Source organism: Lytechinus variegatus, chromosome 9, assembly GCF_018143015.1.
Source record: "Lytechinus variegatus isolate NC3 chromosome 9, Lvar_3.0, whole genome shotgun sequence".
NCBI classification, from domain to species: domain Eukaryota; kingdom Metazoa; phylum Echinodermata; class Echinoidea; order Temnopleuroida; family Toxopneustidae; genus Lytechinus; species Lytechinus variegatus.
Window position 1 is genome coordinate 27,101,801 of NC_054748.1, and position 8,084 is coordinate 27,109,884.

The 8,084-nt window shown below is 37.1% G+C and overlaps 1 protein-coding gene across 1 annotated transcript; it reads right to left on the reverse strand.

Annotated features, from left to right (window-relative positions):
- Positions 1 to 653: 653 nt before the first annotated feature.
- LOC121421913 (retinol dehydrogenase 8-like) lies at positions 654 to 7,695 on the reverse strand. Its single transcript, XM_041616713.1, has 3 exons — positions 7,412 to 7,695; positions 6,261 to 6,440; positions 654 to 742 (listed from the first exon to the last, which is right to left on the reverse strand). Exons 1-3 carry the CDS (start codon positions 7,674 to 7,676, stop codon positions 654 to 656), a joined length of 534 nt encoding a protein of 177 aa, XP_041472647.1. The 5' UTR covers positions 7,677 to 7,695.
- Positions 7,696 to 8,084: the final 389 nt, after the last annotated feature.

Genomic DNA, 8,084 nt, shown 5'->3' on the forward strand with positions numbered 1-8,084 from the left:
TGCAAGGCCACCTCGTCACCAAATCCTGACCCCTCCTGTGTTTCGTGCACATCATTTACAAATTACTGAATTCTGTAGATTTTTTATTAACGTAATCCGTGGTTATATGATTGCTTTGTAGAAACCTCACCTAAGATACATATTCTTTTCTTTTACTTGGCTAATTGTGACAGCTCCGAACTACTGAGATCTTACCAAGGAGGTATTCTCAAACTACGGATTACTATTGAATCAGCAACTGCGCCATCTACGATGGATATGATGAAGCTGGCAGAGCCTCACAGATGGAAAGCTTTGCCAACGCTAACCCCAAAAGGTAACATTTCATGATTGTAAATAAAAGTATGTTTCTTTTGTATTCTTACGCAACATGCTACCGAAATAATATAACAATCATTTCACCCTAAAATGGGAATTTTAGTAAAATTTCTTCTATTGTCCGAGTAAAATTGCAGTTTTGCTGTAATTATATTCCCATAGAGAGCACGGTATTTTTCACAGAATATAGCTCCATGGACATGATAGAATTAAGTTTCAACGATACCTACAAGATACCTCAGCATCAAAGCTCAACTACAACGTTACTACAAGGCAATTCATCTTAAATAGGTGTAGACTATGTTTTCTTAATTCTTACTTTATATCAAATGATTTCATCCTAAAGAGATAGCATTGGCCAATGATTCAGTGAGCCCCTCCATAGCATGTTTAGAAGCACAATACGTCTCATAAAATGGATGACCTAAAGCAAAATAAAAAAAAAGATTTAGACTTGAAAAAGAACCTCGGTCAATGCTTACCTTTTTTGCAAACATGTGCATGAGTATAGGCTTGAAATTGAGAGATTGGTTGTTCCGGTTCTAATGGAACTTCTTCTTGCAATAATCATAATGCAAAACGCTGCCTTAATAACAATAATAAATTTGTATGTACACACACATTGTAAGAAAAATGCTTCAGGAAGTTGCAAAGACTCTACCGTATTAGGAATACGGTAAATTCCTGGCATCCTGAACATTATGATGGAAACGAAGATTTTCATCTCTGGTGTGGAGCATTGGTGAAAGGTTCTTTGTATTGTTTGTTTGTTTGTATTTATTTCCATTAAAAAATAATGAAATATATACATGTTCAAATTTAACAAATCGTATATTCATATAAAATATGGAGGATGGCCCATTTTAGCGGTATTAAAAATACTACTGTTCTTCCATGGGGCCACTTAAAACGTAAATACATGCATATAAAACAAATATATACAGTGCGTCCCACAAAAAACGAAACCGAGATTTAGCGATGATTTATCATAACTTAATCATATAAAAATAGACAAATGACCTATCATTGTAAAGCACCTCTTCATCTGATATTACTTAGATTCATCATGCACGCATGAGTGAGCAAAAGCAATTTGAAGAAATGATACCAAAAGCTCATCTGGCGGAGGGTATCTGTATTTCAAAAGGAAATTCGCATGCCTAAAAAGCTCAATATCTGCTCTTTTATTTGATACCTTAATCGCAGAAAATGGTCAAGGAGTAAAAAAAGTTATGTTCCCTCGAATCAATGCTTGTATTTTCATAATTTCAGTAAATAAACGTGTTTTCACCGATTTCCCACAGAAGCTATCGCACGGTGAACGTGAGAACAAAAGACTTAATGCATGGCTGATCGTCAACAAAACGGATTGTCGAGTGAGTTTGAACGCTAGCCGGTAAAACCCCTTCATTTACGAAATTATTGAAATTCAAGCCTTATTTCAAATAACCAGAACTTTGTTATTTCTTGACAATTTTCTGTAATTGAGGTATCACAATAAAGAGCAGATATTAAACTTTTTGAAATTGTGATTTTCTTTTAGAAACCCAGATACAGCCTGCCAAGTGACTTTTTGGTATCCTCTGTTCAAATTGTTTTTGCTCACTCACAGGCGCGCCGGAACACTTTCAGTTTTTTTTTTGGGGGGGGGGCAAGATTCCGAAGGGGGCACAATATTTTCGACAGCGTGAGATACCGAAGCGATCGAGCGGGAGAGGATGTGGGACCCCCTACGGTAAGGACTTTGTGTAAAAATGGAGTATAAAAGTTGCGTTTTTAAGAGCATTCAAAAATAAATTTCTTGAGAATTAAACAGTCTTGGAGTTCTTTTTGGTCCTTCTGTTTTCTACCTTCTGACCCAGACGGGTGTTTCTTCATGATCAGGGTCGCAGTTCCAGCAAATGACGAGCGTTATTGCAAACGAAATTGTTTCAAACCAATGTAATATAGTCCTTTTAACGACTTTAAGATGACAAACATGACCGTACGCTGCCGGGGGCCGCCGATCGAGAGGGCAAAATTTACAAAATTCACCAAAAGTGTGCACGAAATCCTTCAATTTTATTCTAGAAAATGCAAAAGGTCCCCCATCACAAACCCCCTCGCTCCTAAGTTTCTTCGAAAATTTAGGTCTTGCAGCCCAACCCACCCCGGATCGGTTTTTTTATTTTTGCAAACATCCATGAATAACGAAAGCTGGGTTGAACCACAGAACAAAGCATAGCTGCCATCTCGATCTGACTAGTAACAGGTTATGGGAAGAAGTTTTGGAATCTGAAATACATAAGTGCTATATCATATGAGCTGAAATAGTATCAGACACAACGCCTGCCAATCATGCCAATGAAAAGGAATATGGGAAAATACGGGGCTGTGAAAATATCTTAAGAATTTTTGAATAGTAGAGCAGTACTGTAACGCTTATTTTTCTTTTAATTCTTTTATTCATATCTCGGATAATATGAGTCGGGTCAAGTAGACACTTCCACAGATGATTTTATTTTTTTCATGTCTAAACATTATCTCCAAGTTGCTTTCGAGTGGGATTCACCATTTTCACAAATTTTAAATTATAATCCTCTACACATGATTATCCTGTGTGTAATTTTCTGATAACATGTCTATATTGAGTTGAAATGACCTTTGTATTTTCTTTAGGGCACTGACTTGTTATCATTGTATTAACTCAATTTATATTTAGTTGAAAATGAAATAATGAAACAAGTTTTCATAATTTAAATCTGTCTCTTTATTAAACTATACTTACTATTTCAGGGATGACTTACTCAGGCAACAAGTAAATGAGATAATGATGATCTCGAATTGTTATGGTTTCTGGGCTGACAGCTATGACATAAATTCCATGTTGCTGGAGTAACTACAGTGCGTATCAAAAAAAAAGTTTACACTTTGAAAAAGCTCTGGGAATTAAAAAATATACAACATGTGGGTAATTTTTTCACATATAATCTTGGGTTTGGGTCTCATCTATCCAATGAAAGTAAAAGTTTTGACAGAATATTACACTTGAGTGAGCACTGTCCATTTTTGTAAAGCTCGCAGAAATCTGTTTGCGCAGAAATGCTCGTTTTCACGCAGTGTCAAGAAGAAAGGGCGAAATCAAACTTACCCTGCGACACATTTTTCTTACATTTCACTAGCACTTTTAGTTAATTAAGATAAAACTGATACATCCAAGCATTTTTAAACAAATTTGCCACCCAAATTGACATTTCAATACTTAGTAAGCACAACTTTTACCCTTTTTGTGCCAGCTGGATCTGAGGACATAACTGAATCTAAACAAAAGTTTACATCAGACATCTCCAGCACTTTTTCACTAAGTTTTTGTTATTTAAAGTGGGTTGACATTTAATTGTTCATTTAATACTTGTTTCTCCACACTTTTCCTAAGCTTCACAATGATCAACCAAATGAAAATCAAGCCTAATTCATTTTATGTAAATCACAGCTCAGTGTAAATCAAATATCGTCTTGATGGCCTTGGTGTGTGGGGAGTGGGGCGGGGCGCAATGCACTCTTCGAAGTGTATTGGGCAAGGAAACAAGTTAAAAGAGGTCAAAGATATCTTCAAATCATTTTTACTTGCTACATGCTACGTGTTCTTCATGATAAAGGTTTACTTTTATTCGCATAGTTATTTCAAAGTTCTGCGCAAATCATTTTTCACTAACTTTTCAAAAGTAAGTGGTGCTCACTCAAGCGGAAATATTTTTCGATAGTTATATCGTCATTTGCTTAAATGGATCTGTACCAATGTTAAAATGTGGAAAATCTTCAGGATATTACAAATTTATAATTTTACAGGATTTTTTCAAAGTGTAAACTTTTTTTGATACGCACTGTAGTGTTCACGCGCGTAAGTGATATCGGGTCCGGTCTGAGCGACTGCGCGTTTGTTAGCCGACACAGCCAGTATTGGTGGACCACTATCAATTTGCCTTAATTCGGTTTTAGTCTGAAAAGTATTCATTAAAAGGTTAAACGTTATCACACTGTAATAAGATGGAAAAGGGGCTTATCAAAGGTATGTTTCACAGCTACAGAGGAAGACGTTCGTCAAAAGACGCGAGGCTTACTATGATAATGTATATAATTGCCCCGTCAGGGGCGAAATTTTTCATTTTTGTCTCACCTGCGAAGCAAAGTGAGACTATAGGCGCCGCTTTTCCGACGGCGGCGGCGGCGGCGGCGTCAACATCAAATCTTAACCTGAGGTTAAGTTTTTGAAATGACATCATAACTTAGAAAGTATATGGACCTAGTTCATGAAACTTGGCCATAAGGTTAATCAAGTATTACTGAACATCCTATTAGAGTTTCATGTCACATGACCAAGGTCAAAGGTCATTTAGGGTCAATGAACTTAGACCATGTTGGAGGAATCAACATCGAAATCTTAACCTGTGGTTAAGTTTTTGAAATGTCATCATAACTTAGAAAATATATGGACCTAGTTCATGAAACTTGGACATAAGGTTAATCAAGTATCACTGAACATCCTACATGAGTCTCACGTCACATGACCAAGGTCAAAGGTCATTTAGGGTCAATGAACTTTTGCCGAATTGGGGATATCTGTTGAATTCCCATCATAACTTTGAAAGTTTATGGATCTGATTCATGAAACTTGGACATAATAGTAATCAAGCATCACTGAATATTTTGTGCAAGTTTCAGGTCTCATGATTAAGGTCAAAGGTCATTAGGGTCAATGAACTTTGGCCGAATCGGGGGTATCTGTTGAATTACCATCATAACTTTGGAAGTTTATTGGGCTAGTTCATTAAACTTGGACATTAGAGTAATCAAGTATCACTGAACATCCTGTGCACGTTTCAGGTCACATGACCAAGGTCAAAGGTCAATGAACTTTGGCCGAATTGGGTGTATCTGTTGAATTACCATCATAACTTTGAAAGTTTATGGATCTGATTCATGAAACTTGTACATAAGAGTAATCAAGTATCACTGAATATCCTGTTTGAGTTTCAGGTCACATGATCATGGTCAAAGGTCATGTAAGGTCAATGAACTTTGGCCATGTTGGGTTTTTTGGTGAATAACCATCATATCTCTGTAAGTTTATTGGTCTAGTTCATAAAAAGTGGACATAAGAGTAACCATGTATCACTGAACATCTTGTGCGAGTTAGAGTAGTACTCAAAGTCAGCACTGCTGCTATATTGAACCGCGTGATGCAGGTGAGACGGCCAGAGGCATTCCACTTGTTGACAATAGAAATGCCAATTTTTAGGAAGAAAAGTTCCTTCATCGTTTACTTTTGTCCTTAAATAATTTATAATTTTTATATTTTCAGGGGGCACATGGGGGGGGGGGAATCTCGTTTTGCCCCCCAAAATTTTTTATGGGGGGGGGAGCAAGTGTCCCCCATGACCCCCGCTTCTGGCGCCCTTGCTCACTCATGCGTGAATGAGAAATAATCTATGGTATGTGATTAAGTTAAGATAAATCATTGATAAATCTCGATTTCGTTTTTTTGTGGGATGCACTGTACAAAACAAAATATATACACAAAAATTAATCGAATACATTACAAGAAAGAAAATACAAAGACAATCACCGCAGCAACGCTCCATGAACTTGTCCTCGCTCTAGTCGAAGCGTCAATTCCATTCGCAACTGGCAACTTTAGTTAGAATGAAATCTGTGTAAAACATTTGCCTTGCAGATTATTAAACTATCAAAAACCAAATGCTGTAGAATTTTGGAGCTTATCAGGCACCCCAACATTAAACGCTGATGATATAGTCTTCTGAGCGTTGTTATTCGATTTCATGTAGAAAATACTTGTATAATCCTAACAGATGCATAAGTTGTCTCCAGCACAACTCTCTCTTCTTTCAGTGGGGGAATATTAAAACAAAAACTAAATAATAAAGATACAGCTTAGTACTTACCAGCGACCCCTGCAATGGAACTAACGTTGATGACATGACCCGAACGTTGTTCCTTCATGTAAGGTAGAACTGCTCGGATAACCCTAACCGGTCCAAAGAAGTTTGTCTCCAGCACATCTCGAATGTCATGCATTGGGGAATACTCGATTGGGTTGAATGAAGCTATACCAGCGTTGTTAACTGCAATAGTTGTGGAAGATGAAAATGAGGCTTGAGAGTTTGCTCATAGATTTCCTTGTTTTGAAAAATTGGTCAGATGTTTGCAAAGATAAATCGTTCCCCGAATTGTTCTCACTCTTTCCTGTTTTGGGTACCTTTCAACATACACATTCGTATTTCTCATCTTCCTTATCATCATCATCATCATCGTCATCACACCATCATCATCGTCGTCATCATCACCATCATCATCGTCGTCATCATCATCATCATCATCACCATCATCGTCGTCGTCATCGTCATCATCATCATCATCGTCATCATCACCATCATCGTCGTCGTCGTCGTCATCATCATCATCATCGTCATCATCACCATCATCATCGTCGTCATCATCATCATCGTCATCATCACCATCATCATCATCATCATCATCTTCTTCATCATCATCACCATCATCATAGTCATAAATACCAGTATCATTATTATTATTATTAATATCATTATTATTATTATTAGTAGTAGTAGTAGTAGTAGAAGTAGTAGTGGTACCTACGTACATGTAGCAGCAGCAGTAGCCGCCGCAAAGGCAACATCAATAGAAGTATTTTTGGTAGTATTAGCTGTAGCAGCAGTAGAAGAAGAAGAAGAAAGAGACACAGTAACAGCAGCAGCAGAAATCGTAGTAGTAGTAGTAGCAGCAGTAGTAGTAGTAGTAGTAGTAGTAGTAGTAGTAGTAGCAGCAGTAATAGTAGCAGCAGTAGTAGCAGTAGTAGTAGTAGTAGTAGTAATAGTAGCAGCAGTATTAGCAGCAGTAGTAGCAGCAGTAGTAATAGTAGTAGTATAGTAGCAGCAGTAATAGTAGCAGCAGTAGTAGCAGTAGTAGTAGCAGCAGTAATAGTAGCAGCAGTAACAGAATAGGGTAGAAGAATGGGCAATAGTGATAATCATGGTAATAGTAGCAGTAATATAACTAGCAATCATATGGTTACCAACAATGTCGATTCGACCATGTTCGTCGATGATTTCGCTGACAGCATTTTTCACCGAGTCATCGCTTTTGACGTCAAGAGGACGAATCAAAATCGTGTCGTTGAGGGCGCTATCCGCCGCTTCCTCGAGAGGCCCTTTCTTCCCAAGGTTTCTCATGGTCGAGTAAACCAAATACTTTTTCGCTGCGTCCTTTCCTAGTTTGACTGCCAAATTGAGACCAATGCCCGATGAACATCCCGTGATCAGCGAAATTTTCTGTGCCATTTCTTATATTTTTTCTTGGTTATCTCTTGGTAGAAAAGAGGAATAATAAATCAATTGTAAATTGTCACAATTTTTTTAAAAACATTTTTAAAGAGGGTTTACAGAAGTATGCAACCACTCTATAGTTTTAAGTAAATAGGTATTGATCAAATCTTCCATTTCAGGTGAAAAAATAAATTAATATAAAAAAATATACAAAAAATATATTGTCTCAGGCGAGCAGGCCTCCTATTTCCCATGTTTAAAGATAAATTCCAGTTCTGGTAACGATCTCAAAATGGCTCTTTACAGAATCTAATATAATGACCACCCAAGGGTCTGTTTGTATGAATAAAAAATATGTGCCAAAGGATTCTGGAAGAAATTGTATAATTGCTGAGAAATAAGCAAAATAAGCGCAGATTCAGT

What these genes read in the sequence shown, in the direction of transcription:
- LOC121421913 (XM_041616713.1), bottom strand. Translation starts at nt 7,676, where the DNA reads ATGGCACAGAAAATTTCGCTGATCACGGGATGTTCATCGGGCATTGGT. An exon ending in TGGTCGAATCGACATTGTTG is followed by an intron (nt 6,441 to 7,411) that starts GTAACCATATGA and finishes CAACTATTGCAG; the next exon opens with TTAACAACGCTGGTATAGCT. An exon ending in TTCCATTGCAGGGGTCGCTG is followed by an intron (nt 743 to 6,260) that starts GTAAGTACTAAG and finishes ATTTTGCTTTAG; the next exon opens with GTCATCCATTTTATGAGACG.